This window comes from Acanthaster planci, linkage group LG19, assembly GCF_054643075.1.
Source record: "Acanthaster planci isolate LZ-2023a linkage group LG19, COTS_SCS, whole genome shotgun sequence".
Classification (NCBI taxonomy): domain Eukaryota; kingdom Metazoa; phylum Echinodermata; class Asteroidea; order Valvatida; family Acanthasteridae; genus Acanthaster; species Acanthaster planci.
The window spans coordinates 4,112,574-4,129,111 of record NC_141795.1 but is presented as its reverse complement, the minus strand read 5'-3'; the positions used below and the strand labels follow the sequence as shown (position 1 = coordinate 4,129,111).

At 42.9% G+C, this 16,538-nt stretch overlaps 1 protein-coding gene across 2 annotated transcripts; it reads right to left on the bottom strand.

Annotated features, from left to right (window-relative positions):
• Positions 1-2,368: 2,368 nt before the first annotated feature.
• Positions 2,369-16,150, bottom strand: LOC110974098 (calcium-activated chloride channel regulator 1-like). 2 transcript variants are annotated; one of them, XM_022225463.2, is made up of 16 exons: positions 16,010-16,150; positions 13,283-13,466; positions 12,514-12,805; positions 12,169-12,301; positions 11,658-11,832; positions 11,140-11,269; positions 10,579-10,694; positions 10,047-10,274; positions 8,675-8,888; positions 8,446-8,555; positions 8,005-8,125; positions 7,450-7,565; positions 6,771-7,050; positions 6,324-6,512; positions 5,326-5,574; positions 2,369-5,043 (listed from the first exon to the last, which is right to left on the bottom strand). In XM_022225463.2, the coding sequence occupies exons 1-16, from the start codon at positions 16,099-16,101 to the stop codon at positions 4,595-4,597; spliced, it is 3,078 nt and encodes a 1,025-aa protein (XP_022081155.2). In that variant the 5' UTR covers positions 16,102-16,150; the 3' UTR covers positions 2,369-4,594. The 2 variants fall into 2 exon arrangements, with proteins under 2 accessions (XP_022081155.2, XP_022081164.2); XM_022225472.2 differs by having other exon boundaries at positions 13,283-13,496; positions 16,010-16,108.
• Between the last annotated feature and the right edge of the window lie 388 nt (positions 16,151-16,538).

The following is a 16,538-nucleotide window of genomic DNA, read 5'->3' as shown; positions in this document are numbered from 1 at the left end:
AGTATGATAATTCACTATTACAAAATTTATTAGAATTGGGCGAACAATAAGCACACTTTTTTACAAGCCAGATAATTGACTCTTAGGAACTAAGAACTTAGTTGGGACATTTCGATTTGTGTAGTTTCAGTAATTTGAATTTCCCCACCTATGAAACCAGAAAATTCACAACAGACCGCACTGCGGTCAGCGAAGAGGAAATTTCTGGCTTGATATTCCCGTTAAAGTGACAGAAAACTAAACGAACCTGCGGGAGTTTCGGCTCCATCACAGGTAAAAAAAGTTAGATTGTGACACATAGACACTAGAAACTTAATACTGAAGGGAACATGACTAAAACAGCAAATTAGCTGCTCATTTCAAAATAACTGTACGCACACGTGGATGTGGTAAAGGATACATCTTCTTTTCACGTAAAGGAGAGCAGTAAAGCAGATTTTTTTATATAGGCCCATATTTCTTTATCCCGTCATGAAATTTTGAATCGCCATTACATTTTACTGAGATTGAGCTGAATACGAACTTCGGTTTCCAAAAGCTCCTTTTCTCTTGGCCATTTTGTCCTACTGTCTCTTTTTATCGATTCAACGAGTGGACAGATTATCAGTTTTGATCACGATTTCAAAGGCACTTCACAAACACCCGTGTCGAATCGGGATCGTGATGACTATGAGGCTTTGGGGATTATGTCTGGGTGCTAAAATAGTCTTTGGATAGGCGTAAATCGGCAGCAACTTTGCTCCCGGGCAAGACCTTGGGTGACTCGCTTCCACAGGCCGAAGCATATCCCAAGACATTTTGTCGCCAATTTGAGTTGGACAAGCCTCGAAAAATCACACCACTGTGTTCAGCTACATGATGTTTTTTGCGTCTGTGTGTAGCACAGGTGTAGGACAATTGACGCGTCTCATGAGAGGTCGACTGCTTGACCTCTGCACCCAGTGACGAGCCTCGCGCAAAAGATAACCTCGGGTTCTCTTCTGCAAACACACAGTGAGGCTGCGTTACAATGTTGTCATTTTTTCTGTTGAAATTGCAAAGATGATAAAGATAAATCGGTAAGTGGTTTGCCGCGTGATGGTGCTATTCTAGAAGGATACAAATCGATACATGTAGCAACCTTTAATTAAAAGCTCTCAGTTTTGCTTCCCATGGTTATACAAGACAGAGATTTTGGATGTATCCCTTGTTTGTAACAAGGGATACAAGGAACAAAGTTGTACCTCGAACTGGTAAACGAGACAGAGCAACCATGATAGCTGAAAGGACCTTTAAATGAGGGCGCTCTTGCCTCCTATTCGAATCTTTATTCGTAGATGTTAAACAGCACGCGTGCAGATGTAAAGTGTGCTCCCACGGCATCATTTCCTATTTTCGGGACTGTGAAACTATTGTGATGAAAAACTTTTGCTTAAAATGGACGACAAATGCTTCCAATTTGAAACTAACAAATCAAATTTAAGCTCATATGACCATCTTCTCATTCCTGTTCACTTTTTTGTTGGTTCTCCGATGACTTCGGAAGGATAGTTTCCTCCAAATGGGAGGTACCCTGTTAGTAATAATCTTGAAATGAAATTAGGAAGAATGAATTCACTGAATACAGCACGAGACTTGAGCGAAGAGAAACGATCCTGGTTGTTAATAAATCGATATGGCTGTTCGAAGCTGCGCAGCCTCTGCTGGCTCTTCATGCGTTTGCTGGAAGCCCGACACCGCCAGAGAGCACCATTCGAGTGTCATTGTTCACATGAAGATGTCGGGCACCACGGATTGAAACATGGCATGACGGTGTTTTGTGAAGGAATTCCTCCCGATAGGTAAACCCCGCCGTTCACCTCACGATAAGGTCCCCTATTTGACACGCGCCCTTTCAAACCGAAGTTTGCTGAGCAAACAGACTTTGATACACGCGAAACTGAGTGAGGGTAGGAAAGCTTACCGTGGAAGTCGATTATGTGGTATAGTTCTCTTTTAAATTTCAATTTCAGACAAACATCAGGATGTCTACTTGTAACCAGAAGGCGAAAAATAAACTGATCGAACGCTTACCAGATTAACTTGATATTTTTTTAGCAAAATGCATTTTATACTCCGTTCTACACAGTACCTTTTAAAAGAGCAAACTTATCAACCAATTCCGACCAAGTAAAACGAGCAATCCTTTTTCTGGCTTCAACTGAACGGCTCTGTACGGCAAATGTTTTGTCACAAACCTGTTAAAAAGTAGGTAGACCTAATTTGTTTGAGGGTTGCTAGGAATGGAAACCAAGTACAGTCAAGAAGCGTCATATACTACATAACCGCAATAACATTTTACTGCTCCAAGAGATCATCACTCAAAATTACTTCAAAGGAGAATGAGCAATATACTTCACTGTTTATTAGCAACTACTCAGTAGCGGTACTACAAATATAAATGCCATAATTTTAAAACCAAGCACATGTAATTAAGCCCTGAATTATTACGGACACTCCACAAGTGAAAATTTAACACCAACATTTCTAACTACCCAATAGAGAGATTGTCTCTTAGGGCGGTCGGTGTGAAGACCACTTCTTAGTTCTAATACCTTGTTCAACACATTGGAACACTTGTCTGCTACATAATGTTATAGATTAATGTGAGCACAGACACACCGTCACTGCAGAGGCACCGCACCCACACGCGCACATCTATCAGCTTGACGCGCGCGTGCACGACACCCTATTGGTCAAACAGGCATGTAACGCGCTTGTACCACCTGTGCCCCCGCAATGGCTTCTAAATCTGCTTGTTGGTTTACACGATAAATGAACCACCTCATCCTAGTGGACAATTGCGGACTTTTGCTTAAAATAAAGCAAAGAATAAAAACACTACAGATCTAATTATTATTGTATCTGACAAAAACGAATAATTCAGTAAGATATCATTGCTGTTTAAAAACCCTAATTGAACTATAGCACCACAGACACCGATCATGACTTTCACTGCGAGTCAGTAGTCATAAATGAAGTAATTTATACAGTTTTTAAATGCTAACCTCTTTTTCTTAAGGGAGGCATGGCTATGATCATACCCTTCCCTTGTCTATGTTGCCTGCGTTTTCAGAGGGTAGACTGCTCATTCATCTGTTCAGGTTAATTAAGACATTCATAATGCGCAACATATCCACCCAAAGATGCCGAAGGCCGAATCATCCCAAATACCCTTTCAGCGCCCTAGAGGTTTACAGCTCGAGGGCGCAAGTTCAGCGAAAAGCAGTTTAGTGATTTGATTTCTATTATGAATCATCGACGACCATCTTTGCCCTCTCGGGTACCCTATTACTCCGTCTTGGAGAGAAAGAGTGAAAAAGTGTCTTGCCTCAAGGGCACGCTCACACGGTTCAACGCTTGTGACCATGGGAATTAACAACAGCACCACAGTGACGCTCATCGGGACAATGGGGGCGGTATGCTCGCCCGGCAAACCTCGACACTTCGCAGCAGCAGTCCAGTCACGGTGCACGGCCCTCAAAGAACCCCGGCCGGGTTCTCGAAATTATAGAATGCGCGGAGCACGAACCGTGAGTAATGCACGATACGAGTATCAATTGTCGTTGGGGTTGGTAAAGGTCACAAGAAGACACTCTCAATTATACTTGCATGATGACTTCTACTATAGGGAAAGTTATAAGTAGCACTAGCATAAATTTATGAATAAAACATTTATCATAGTTGATGCTATTTGTAAACAGATTGCCAAGGTTTGCGGTCTGCTCGTCAGTTATCACTTGTGTTACTTCTCAACTTTGGGTTCTAACTCAAACATTATCATTTATAGCGCAACTAGGCCTCAGCACTTACTATCATTTTCAACTTCTGGTAGATAAAGCACTTGTCTATTGGCTTTGATGCTAATATAAAAACCAGCTATAAACCTACCCAAATTCAGTTGATTCAGTTGCGAAGATTGGTTGAGAGTTACGAAGCTTGAAGGTGTCACCTGTTAACAAATGTTTGGCGGCGTTGTCCTATTGTGTGATACGGAAATGTGTTTTATTGACTAGATAAGATATTGTTTTTGGATTCAACATATTTTCCTTCAGTGTCGCAGCTGCTTCAACAAAAGAGGTCGACGTCGAAGTAATTCCTGAAAAACAGAGCATTCTGTGTTAACTTACCGTAGATTTATCCGACCTAAGTATCGTTGCGAGATCTCGGCAGTCGAATTAACAGTATAGTAGTGGAGCTATAATTATGCGACCAGAGAGAATTGTATAATATTATGCCAATTTACTGCAAAATGTAAAACAACACAGCTACTTTAGCAGTTCAAAGAAAGAGTTACTTGATACAATACCGGTAGCCCGTCCCTTGCCCTGTCCGCAAAGTCTGCGCAAAATAAACTAAGCAGGCTTCCGATAATGCCAAACGTTGTAATGACAGAAAGGTTGCCTTAAAAATAATATAGCGCCTTATTTAAGTAAAATAGTACAAACAGTTTTATAAAATAAAGAAATTTCTAATTTGAAGGAAAAGCAATTGCTTCATAAGATCAGTTGTGAGCGGGACCTCAACATAGCGCATTGCAAGCCACTGTAGCAGTAGTCCAGGGACATATTCATCTTTAAGTCATTTCCCGGGTTTCCTTGTTGGAAGACTGCTTCACTTTTTTATCGTTGGGCTTGAAGTGCTTGAAAGCAACTACCCCACCAGCAATCAGCAACAGCGCCACGGCGATGCTACCGACGACAATCAACGCGATCTGCCAGCCCAGCAAGCCGTCTGCCGGCGCCTCGGGGATCCGCTCCCTGAGCGCGGCCTGTACGACGTTGGAAAACCCGGATGGGTTTCCGGCGTCGTCAAAAGCGCGCAGCACGAACGCGTACGAGGCCACGGTGGCGCCCTCCGGTACCGGAACGAGGACCACTAACTCCTCTTCGTTGCCGAACTCCTGAGGCGCAGAGAGGCTCCCCTGGAGGATGTGCTTGGAGTTGAGGATCAGATGGGCAGCCGGAGTCGAGTCGTTCTGCCAGGCTTGGATAGACTCAGCACGGATGACTTCATACCGGGAGGCTACAACAAAATTAATATTCTTAACTTTAACTTGTGTAATATATTCCAAACTTATTCTGGTCCTGGCTTCATTATATTCTAGTGACTGTCCCTTTGAGACAGCATTACAAAAAGCGCTGTAGACAGTGTTAAGTTTTAAGATAATAATTAAACCAACTCTTATGGAAAGTTTGAATTCAATTCCACTTAAAAAGTCGATTTCTCACTTTTTAGGATCGCAGATTTATATCATAATGATGAGATTCTGAGGTGTGTGAAGTTTCAGATGAGGACTCTATTTACCTGCCCCGTTGTCGAGATCATCACCGGGAGCCGTCCAAGCCAACGTCACCGTCTTCTTCTGAAACGAGGAGTCAGTGGCTCTGAGGTCCAAGACGTCCCCTGGTGGGAACAGGTCGTCCCCGGGTGAGAAGCCTGGAGGTACTTCGTCTACTCGGCTGGACCCACCCGAGATACCGCGGCTGAATGCCGGGGCTGACCTGCCTCTTGGCTCCGCTGGAGGGGTACCAGGAGGCGGAATCTTGATACCACCTGCGATGACAGATAAATGGGAAATGGCAAGATGAATGAATAAACTTGTAATTGATGGAATGAATGACAGACGCAGAACCCGACTTGCTAGCGTTTACAACTGATCCAACTACCAAATGTCGTTAAGAGGAGAGGTGTTCGCAGCAAAATGCCAACATTTGAAAGTGGAAGTAACATGTTGTGTGTGTGAAATAGCTCCTTCAGTGGTTAATCACGCTTAAGTGGCGTATCAAAGCATCTTCTCCTGAATAAAACAAAGTTGGGGGCTACAACTTTGGGCAGCAAATTAAAACGACAGCCTTTCGAAATGAATCTTTTCCAACGGAAACACAAAAACTAAGAAAAAGTTACCCTTAGGCTCAGGATCCTCTCCCATGCCACTTTACGCTGTGCAAACCGGCCCACGAACTTACACAATCCCACTGATGGTCTTGCGGGATGGATTAGCGTCCATGAATTAGCTCGGGTTTAATGATCGTCCCAACGTCTTCCTTGCTTGACACTGCTCACACGGCTATTCCCAGTTCAGTGTTGTACCGTGAGCCAAGACAACGCACCCTCTATAATGTATCACCGGCACGCTCTACTAGCAGAGGGTACGAGGATAGTATTTCTGGTGCTTTTTAGATGGAGGCTGCCATGTATAGGCTTTTGAAAAGCATGGGGGAAAGGAGTTGCAACTAACCTGCGGCGCTCTCTCATTTCCGATAGACAGTTCTTGCAATGTGGTAATACTCGCAGGAACTTACCGATCTCCGGCAGATCATAAACCTTGTCCGGGCTCACAATCGGTCGGGCCTTTGAGAAGGGATTGGACTCGATAATAATGGCGTCTCCGCCGTTATTGTCCACGTTGATGCGAATACCATAATAGCCGATACCGGTGAACTCCGTGAAATACCTGGAGTATACACCGTCATTCTTTGTGATGTCCGCACCTTGTGAGAAAAAAAAACGCGACTCAGAAGTCCAAATAACCTCATTGAAGTGGGAACGCCTATTAGTGACTGTTCGAGACGGCGAGCGCCCTCAAACGCAACGCCTGTATACGATATGCGTAAATATTTGAATTTGAGAGCCGAAAGTACCTCGGATGTGAGGGATGTGTCCAGGCTAAGCCAAATCTCCCTGACTGCTTTTATCAAAGGTACAACATCTGCTAGGATCTTCATGTTAAGTAGAAGAATCAATGATACCTGCACCATTGTCAAGTAGCTGAACGGTAACCGGATCATATCCTCCCGGTCTTTCGATAGTTGCCGTCACGTTGGCGTAAATCATGGGGCTGAAGCCCTGACGGACCTCTGCGTAGGCCACCAGCGGCTCGCCCTTTTCAAAAGCCGTGATGGAGCCGCTCAACTCTGACGTCACGACAATGGGCTCCACGTTGTCACTTGCCGGGTATGACGACACAGCAATGGCGACATCCTGTTTTCCATTCCGTCTGTTGCGCACTGTGAATATCCACGCACCCTCCTGGAGGTGAAAGAAGTTTCGATACGAAAACTTCATATTATCGCACAGCGAAGAAATCTTTAGAAACAGGAATTTCAGACAATTCAGAAAATACTACAGGCTATCGCTATAACTCACTCCCTTGAAGTACCCGAGTGGTTCCAAACAGTTCACAGTTCTCCAAAGAGTTGCCTCCGTTGTGAAATTTGTAGAACTTTGTTTAACGATGGTGAGCCTCCAAAAATCACTCACTTTCTGATTAATGTTATTAAGTAATGATCGGGAAATTGCCGTCTGCTGCTCGTTTACAATCAATTTTAATTAGTTTTAACTTTTAACACCCGCCAAAGTATAACAGTATTTGCCGGTATGTCAGTGACCTATCAGAGGTCAAGGGTCAAGTTACTTTGATATACCCACTTCTGCATGTCCTTGGATTCTCACAATGATTGTTTTGAAGGATGCGTCCTCACCGAAGCCATCGTAAGAAGAGTCTAGGATTTCCCCGTTCGGCCTCATAATGGTCACCTCAATAGCTGAAAGGAAATGGGTGTGAAATAGGAATCTTCCTAGTGTAAATGAAGGTCTGTGCTCCAAGCAACCCCTGATGTACATGCCTCATAATGGTCACCTCAATAGCTGAAAGGAGATGGGTGTGAAATAGGAATCTTCCTAGTGTAAATGAAGGTCTGTGCTCCAAGCAACCCCTGATGTACATGCATGCAAATGTACACCCACGCATGCGTTGTAACCAGTTGGGAACTTTGGAGAGAAATTGGACCAAGGCTCTTGACGGGTAAAGATGTACAAACCAAAAGCGCCAACAAAAGTGTACACACGCACCTACAACTGCACGGAAAGAATTCTTTTGCGTATAAAAAAAACTAACAGAGCAATCGTTTCAGAAAATAAATCTTAGTCTTGGCCCTTCCCCCCAATTAACCTGAATACCCCACTCTTGAGGGAAGAACTCACCTGGATTATCCACCTTGCTCCAAGAAAAGGTGAACGCTGTTCCGTTGCCAAGGGTGCTGTCCATAAAAACACCACCCCTTCGCTCTTCGTTTTTCTTGAGAGACCACGAGGTACCCAACAGCTTGAACAAAAAACAGAGTCATCATCGTTACTTCCTTGCGACTGAGACATCGGCGATAATGTGGTAGGAAGTTGTAAAATAATCATGAAGCAAGTTTGAGGGCGCTGTGAAAATTTAACACAATCTAGAAACATTAATGTTTTTTAATTTAAATATCAGAATGAGTGTCTTGTCAAGCAGCCATTGGCAATTCACATTATTCGACCATTATGGTACATCGTCGAACGCAGTCTCACCAATGATACAATACGTGACATTGTATGTGCATTTGAGATGAGACAAAAACAAAAAAGACTGCTTCGTTTCTGTGCACGAGGTACCTGTACACGTTTGTCAGTATCTCTAACATCTCCTCTTTCCATGATTGCTGCAAATGCCTCATACAGGGTGTTGGAACCAGGCTCATTCGAGTAGAAGAATGTTTTACCACCTAAAAATGTAGAGCAAACAGTTATTCCTCACTTAATGACATGTTATCCAAACTGTCCTTGTTCTCCAATTGGGGTCAACGAAAAATTGGTTAAAATAAGTAGCCCCTGAGATACCTACCAGTTGCCTTGGAGATACTTGGTAGCAAAGCTGAGGCCTGCTGGGCAAAGGCTAACGTGTCGACTATTACACCGGAGGCTACAACCTCATCCATGACGTCAGCAACATAAGGTAAATTGTGAGGGTTTTCTCCATTATTGCCGTGTTTTTCCTCCCCGTCACTGACTAGCATAATGATGCCTCCCTTTGGGCTTTCTTCATTGGCTGACAAAACCTGAGACGCGTAGAAAAGGGAAAAAAAGTGTCTTGTGGCGGGCAAAGAGTCTAGTGCCCAGAATCAGAGGTGGTGATATGGGTTGTATAAGCTGAAACTAATGGGCAGATTTAATGCCACTGCTAAATACCCAACCATATTTCCATAAGGTAAATAATATATGAGGGCTTGTCATCATCCATGAATTCGCTGGGAAGATTGTTATTCTTCCGTTTGCCGATGATACCACTGACTTTCTCTCCAGATACTGTTAAAATTACTTCTTGTGCGATTGAATGTTATGCACATCCACTTTTGAAATTTCTATGTACCATGTTTTCTTAACTATCCAAGCATTTTCCGAAAAAGTGTGGAATAAATGTCCCTTTTTGAACTGAGTTGAATTGGGTTGATAACAACTTGCACAGGCCATGCACCTGCAGGTAAGTATTACACATGAACACTAAGGTGTTGTCACTTCATGCCTTTGCACAGGTCTTGCACCTGCAGGTACGTATTACATATGAAAACTAGGGCGTTGTCACCTCTTAACTCAACATTGCTTCTCATAACTTTTGCATTAATCCGTAAAGCAAAGTGCTGAGGAAAACGTTCATTTTGCGTAGAGGCTTTGGCTGTGTTCTTCATGCAAGACCGGATCCCTTAAGGATTAAGCCAGGGAAAATACGGCGCTACCATTACCAGCTGGAAAAGGATTTCGAAGAATTATAAAACAAATCAACGTGGCTCAGCGGGCAGATGTTTATCTCTGGTTTGAGCGCAATGAGAAGGAATGTTTCTTTCATCCTGTGAATGGTTTTGCCAGTCAAATTCAGGTTACTCGAGCTAATGCCAGTATCCGCTTACACTTCACGGAGCAGAGACAGACAAGTTTGGGTAAAGTTACTTTCCCAAGGACAAAACATAATAGCTAGCAGCTTGATCCCGGCCTTGACTCTCTCATTACGTGCTGCAAACGCTGATTACTTGTTGCAGTTCGTCAATGTGAGTTACTTTGTTAATACAAAGAAATCCGAAGCATGAGACAAAACTCGTGAAGACGCAGAGTGGATTTAGAGTATGTGGAGGAAAAGTGGAAAAATTTAAGTTTTCCAGTTTTAGGACTTAACAAATGTTGAAAACTGGAATGGGATCCAAAGAGTTTGCCTCACAGCCCACCTCAATGGCTTTTAGAAGCCCGTCTCCTATGGCTGTCCATCCATCAGCTTCTGATGGTAAAGCATCCAGGAGCGTCAAGCGATCTGCAGCTCCATTGACGGCCACTAGGTTTTTCAGGATCTTCCCAAATGTGTTGAACTCCACGATACCAACCCGGCTACCATCAAGCACGATGGACGACAGAAAGTTGTAAGATGAACTGATCATCTTCACAAACTTTTCGTTATCCTAAGGGAAAATGAAGTAGTCTGATGTAAGACTCTCTATGCACGAGCCGAAGACATGTAAATGCACAGACAGCCCTCGCGGACTTCACGATTAAGACGTAACTCAGTCCTGCATCGCACTGTACATTACCCAAAATGAACATGCTCCAAGAAACCTTCTCAGTGAAAGTGGGCACTTATGGTTATTCAAAATCCCCATCAAAAATCCACCAATGTATTGCTTTACTTTAACAAAAACTAGAACCATGGTACTGCATAGAAAGCTGGGCTTAGCCCAATGCCTTCCGGCATTGGTGACATCTTACATTCATGCTGCCTGACGTGTCCAACAGAAGCACGACTCGTATTTCCCTGTGTTGAACCAACCTAAAGGTTGGTATCAGATCCTTGTCGCTGATTTCTCGTGGAGGATTCTTTCCCCCTTTTAAGAAATGAAAAAATATATATTTTCTCTCCTGAGCAATTACATGTCAAGACCTCGCAAGTTCCACCATAAATGCTGCATCTAACATCAGGCCTAACAAGCTTTATACGACGTGTAGATAGACGACTATACTTTACATAATTTCAAACGCTACCAAAGCTCTGAAAACGTGTTGGTTGTGGAGCGCTATGGCAATATTATGCCTGGGCACTGTTACCTATCTACCTGTGCATTTTATGTGCATATTTCAAGGATGACACGTGTATTGGACACTCCAACGTTGACCGTTCTCTTACTCTGCAAGCAAACGACATACCGAGGCTGTGCTTTGACGGGACAGAACACAGGTCGTGTGTCATTGAAGTGGCTGCGACCTGGAGTAGAGGGGCCTTCAATGCGCCTTATTTTCAGCCACAGAATCAACCATCGGACGCACCCCTACCTTCGAAATCTTCGTGACCTCGCATGACCTCCCAGTTGCTCTTCCGGAAGCACAGCCGGTTGTGTTTGTTGGGTGCCTCTTGGTTGTGCAACATGTTTGACTGTTCTGTGTCATCGCAGAAATTGGTGATCTGTTAGATGGAGATTGGAAGGACAAGTTGTGTCCAAATTGGCTTATTTTATCCAAATCTCCTAAACATCCTTCATGCAGTTGATAGAATTCCACGACTTTTTCCCATGAAGGGTACCAATCACAAACAAATATCAAAAGTTTGGTACGTAATAGCATTTTTTCAATCACACAGTGGCAGATTTAGGTTTTTAGGTTTGTCATCATGACGAACCAAAACCTCAGAGATATCTTTCTTCAGTTGTTTGTGCTTGCACTTGTTTTCATGTGGGACAACTTTGGTAGGACTTCTGTTAAAGTCATGTTACTGAAATGTAAATTAATCTTACGGAGGCATAAACATTGATATGAGAATAACGCTTCTGTTTCTCCAAAAAGGTGAACCTCACCGGTTCAAGTGGGTACGTGCCGAACATGATGGAAGCTGTGACGTCACTCTGGTCCTGTAATATGAAGAACACGCAGTTATCCTCGTAACCAACAAACGGATCACCGGCACAGTCACGATAGGAAAAGCTTTCCGGAAGAAAGATCAGCGGCCGGCCATTGTAGTTGTATGAACACCTGGGCGACAGACGGAAAGAGAGAATGAAAAGTACTTCAAACATAAATTACACAATGACACATTTAGGAAACGAAATACGCAGTTATTGGAATGTCTCTATGGATTTTGTCCACGGATAATGATACCAGAAGATCTAAGAGTATTTGCCAACTTTCACACCGTTGAAAATTCTACGATGTGGTAATGAAGAGTAAACATTAATCAACAAACAAAATCGACACTTTACCCCTCCATATTATGACGTCATGTTACGCAACGTGGAGAAAGTATTGAAACTGTTTACACCTTTTCAAGTGAAAGAGTTGTCATGCAAAATGGCTTTTACAGGGACATACCTCACTCCTTCGAATCTTTGAGTGAGGGGAGAGTAGTAGAACTCCTGGTAATAATCGGGATCTCCCACGGGATCTGGATACTCGTCAAATAACCCCCAACGAAGATGCGCCCACTCGTGGACAAGCATACGCCCTGATCATGAACAAAAAGGGTCATTATTGGTAATTTTCAACCTCGTTACGAAAGGTGTCCGTTAACTTGTATTAAAGTAGGAGTTAGGCTGGGTACGAATGTTCAGCCTGCGGCTTATTATACATGTAAGCTGCATGATCTCTGCATAGCGGCTGCAGCCATTTCCCGAAGTCGCAACCTATGGATTCAGACACAGCTTTTAAGTCACTAACCGAGTGGTCCGTAGTAAAGCTCCGTGTCCTGATTGGTCAGGAAGGCGTCCAGGAAGTGGATGTGAACACCCTGTTTGCCGCAACCCTCGTACTGCTTGGTGTACTGCAGCGGGGCCCAGCGAGGATTGGGCGGCGCTACGATGACGTCGGCATTGTCGAAGGTGACCCCACCCGGAAGGTCATACTCCGGTTTCCTGGCCCATGTCTTCGGTATGAGGATTGTGACGTTTCTGAAGTAGGCCCGTTTCTTTGTAGCTGTGTACAGGTACTTTGAAGCCTCCTTGAACATGTACTGATTGGAAAAAAAAAACATCGGGCCCAAAACCCTTTGACAATGACCTACGCCCTTTACGAGCCTCGGTATCACCCCATAAACCTGCAAAGTGCTGCAAGAGATGATTCCTCTCGTAAAAACTAGTCTGGTAAAAAATTGATGAAAATCACACACGTCTGTAGGCCCTATGCGTGTTGTATTTGTAAGAAGCGAATTTTTCAAATTTAGCTGTATTAGTCTCGCACTGATGTTAAATTCACTACTTTTATGGCCAGAGGGCGAGTTGATAACACAGTTAACGGTTAAAAAATACATGTTTACTGCAGGCGGTTATTATGTCTCTCAGCCATTTGAGAAGGGGCGGAGAGCTTACTTTTGGTAAATATTGAAGTGTCAAGCGATGAATACAATTCACCGAAATTAAATAGCTCCATTTTTGTTTACAGTGATAAACCTGAAAAGGGTTGCTTCGGATGAGGGCTATTTAATGCTTACCTGAATTCTGTCAATCAACACCTGATCTTCGTCTACTCTGTTGTGAATTGCCACGGTGATGCCCGAGTAGCCATTGTCGATGAACTTGATGAATGAAGGTCGTGTCAAGGAGTCTGCGCCGTGGACGGCAGACAATATGATCAGCGACATCAACGTGGTCCACTTGATTGCGGTTGTCATAGTGCTAAAAACAGCACGACCAACAACAGAGCCACTGCATTAATGACATAACAATGCTCTAGGCTAGGTGAAGTCCTGTTCAGTATGTTAAGAACGGAATTCAAAATTAGTGGCACGCTATCCTGTTCAGTGTCGCAAAATTTGAAGTGATCGTTTATGTCATAAGACATGCGGATATCAAGTGAGAAATGGCCGAAATAATTCACAAGTACTGTCGCTTTCTATGATCACTGACGTGAGTTTGAGAACTCTTGATGAAGAATGCTCGTAGCATTAAAAAAGAAAGAAAGGCAGCTCGAAAACAAAACTAGAAACTCAGGAACTCTACTTGATCAGACTTCATCGCCCAGTACTGATCCAGGACATTTGAGTCGACGAAGAACAATCAAATACTCGTTTCAGCCCAAATTCATGTCGAAGTTCTATTGTCGACATAGCAGTTAAACACACAAACGTGAGAGATTAAAGACATGTTTTCAAAGTTTGAAACAGCAAACTGTATTCGAATCTTAAATTAACAAGTTCTTGAGTCAAACCGAATCACAAGACAACTTCAGTTTGTGGGATACCCTGATGTAAACGTCTGTGCACAGCTATGCCTGAGGACGATCCTAACTTCTACTATACTATCTGGACGAAATCATACAGATTAAGTTCCTCCATGAATGATTCAATCAAGAATAGATACGAGGACACCAAAGACCGATTTTTACAACTCATTGAGCGGTAAAAGAAGTGCAATACGAAAGACTGGTGTCCTTCTAAATTGATAGTTCATCACTGTCACCACTAGCTAATGATCAATCTGGTTCTGCAATGATGACCCCCAGATCCGAACATAAATCAAGAACAACTGAATGAATGAAAAGAGACCAATGAATTCTTTTTAAATTTGTGTATTTACACTCTATTTACACATCTATTTACAAATTTACAGAGGAGACATGAATCTGAGAAATATGCCCAATAACTGTTCAGCGAATCTGTTCTCGTATTTAACTTCACTCCAGATCAGTGCACTTAAGTTTTGTCTATTTACAAATTCACTCGGTTTACAAATAATACAGATATTCTTAATTTGACTTACTTCGAATTGAGTCAATAACCAACAGTTAAGTTTTATACCAAATTTATTTATTTGATGAATATGGAGCCGGGTTCTCCCTCAATGTGTGAAAATAATACCGACGCTCTCGTTTCCAGCTAGTTCAGCGTGACTAGGAGTAGGAAGCCCCAGTTGGAGAACACAAGTCTCGTAGCCTTCTCTCAAGGATGGAAATGGAGTCCTAGCTAGTGCGTCACATGGTGGGGAGGGAGACGTCAAACCCAACAGTTACGGCCATGGTTATGTCCATCATAACTAGACAATGTCTAGGCTGATTGTTGCAGAGAAGGGGATCGGTTTCCTGACAGATCGTATTGGCACTGAATTTTGCCCAAACTCGATCTGATCGTGCCGGGACTGGAATTCTCCGGCCGATCGTCGCCTGCTGGATCAGGGACTTCAGCGAAGTTGACACCGGTCACAAATCTGTCACTCAGCTCAGCTTTCACTTTAGGATGTTGTCAGGTTGAGAATCAAAAATCTTCTGCCAACACTCTCATACACACAAAACTCAACTCCAAAAAAAACACCATCCTACGAATACAGATAAAGAAATTAGTGGGGAAAAAACCGGACCCTAACACGAACAAAGACAAAAGTATGTTTTGACAATAACCATGGCCGGTGGTTTTACGTAATTCATAGCAACGAAACCGCGCGTCTCTCGATCGCGATTAAGACGCCCGATCCGTGATCGACGAAGTTCTACTGGCTGATAGGAAAACAAGCGCGAAATTTTGATTGGTTAAAGAAGTGACGCGTAAGAGAGCGAGACTATTTGCTGCCAGGGGAGAAATTTAACTGACAAAAACAACAAATAAATAAAACTACCAATATTTTCAGAGGGATCTTAACAATCACATCTAATTCTAAAATCAAGTCTCAAGATGTCTGCCAAGCAGCTGTTTTTGAATTGGTGATCATAAATTTCAATTCAGTAAGATTCATTAGAATGGTCGTGTGATGATTATCTTTTGAAATGCAGCCAAGTGAACATACTTCTGTTTACAAATGTCTTAGTCTGGCACTGTATAAATCATTTACGTTTAACAAAACGTTACTGAATGTTACATATTTTAGCCTCCAGATGACTTCCACTGTACTTATTGGGCAAACTATCTTTCAAGTACTTCACATGACGAACTGTAATCACCTAGGCCCGATTCACATAATGGCTTGTACATCATTCTAGCTATTCAAGTCTTCTTTTTTTTTCCTGCCGAATGAAAACAGCCTCGGTCGTTTTGACTAATTTATTCGAGGGAAGAATTTTCTCCTAGCAATTGACTTCTTTATTCCTTAAATGAGAATTTCACGACGTCACAAACCTAACCTAATACAGGCAACCTTTCATAACAATGGCCAAGAACATGAAAAAGGATATTAAATGGAGGATCATTGACTTAGGTGTGCGTTTAATACCAAATTAAATCATATCTTACCTGTAAAACCCCACCTTGACTAGTGGACAGATAGGTATTCGTTGCTGCTGTAGCAGTGACAAACTACTTGCAGATTGGTACTTGTTATTCATATTTAATACCACCAAAGTAAACAAACTGTCACCGCACCATTGCACTTGACATTTGTACCCATAAGCAAACATTTCTTTCCTTGGCAGTTTTGGCTTGGATTCATGCACCAAGAAAATTCGTCCCACTAGAAAGCTAAATAAGAGTGGTGAATCTTCACATTTAACACCAAAGTTGATGGTGTACTGGCACTTGTCGAAGCAGGAGCTTGTTACCAGAACAGCTTCGCTTTGCAACCTCAACAACATCCTCGAACTGTATGCAGGTTTTCTGTATAATATCCCCTCTGTCTGCCAAGAGCATAATCATTGTGGGTCTGGATCGCCAGGAAAGAAAAATGGCATTGTTTGTAACGTCGAAGTTGAACTTTTAGTAACAACCTGCTGATAACTTGGGGGGCCACAAAATGGGAATCAACCGGAAAAGTTGAAGTGTGAAG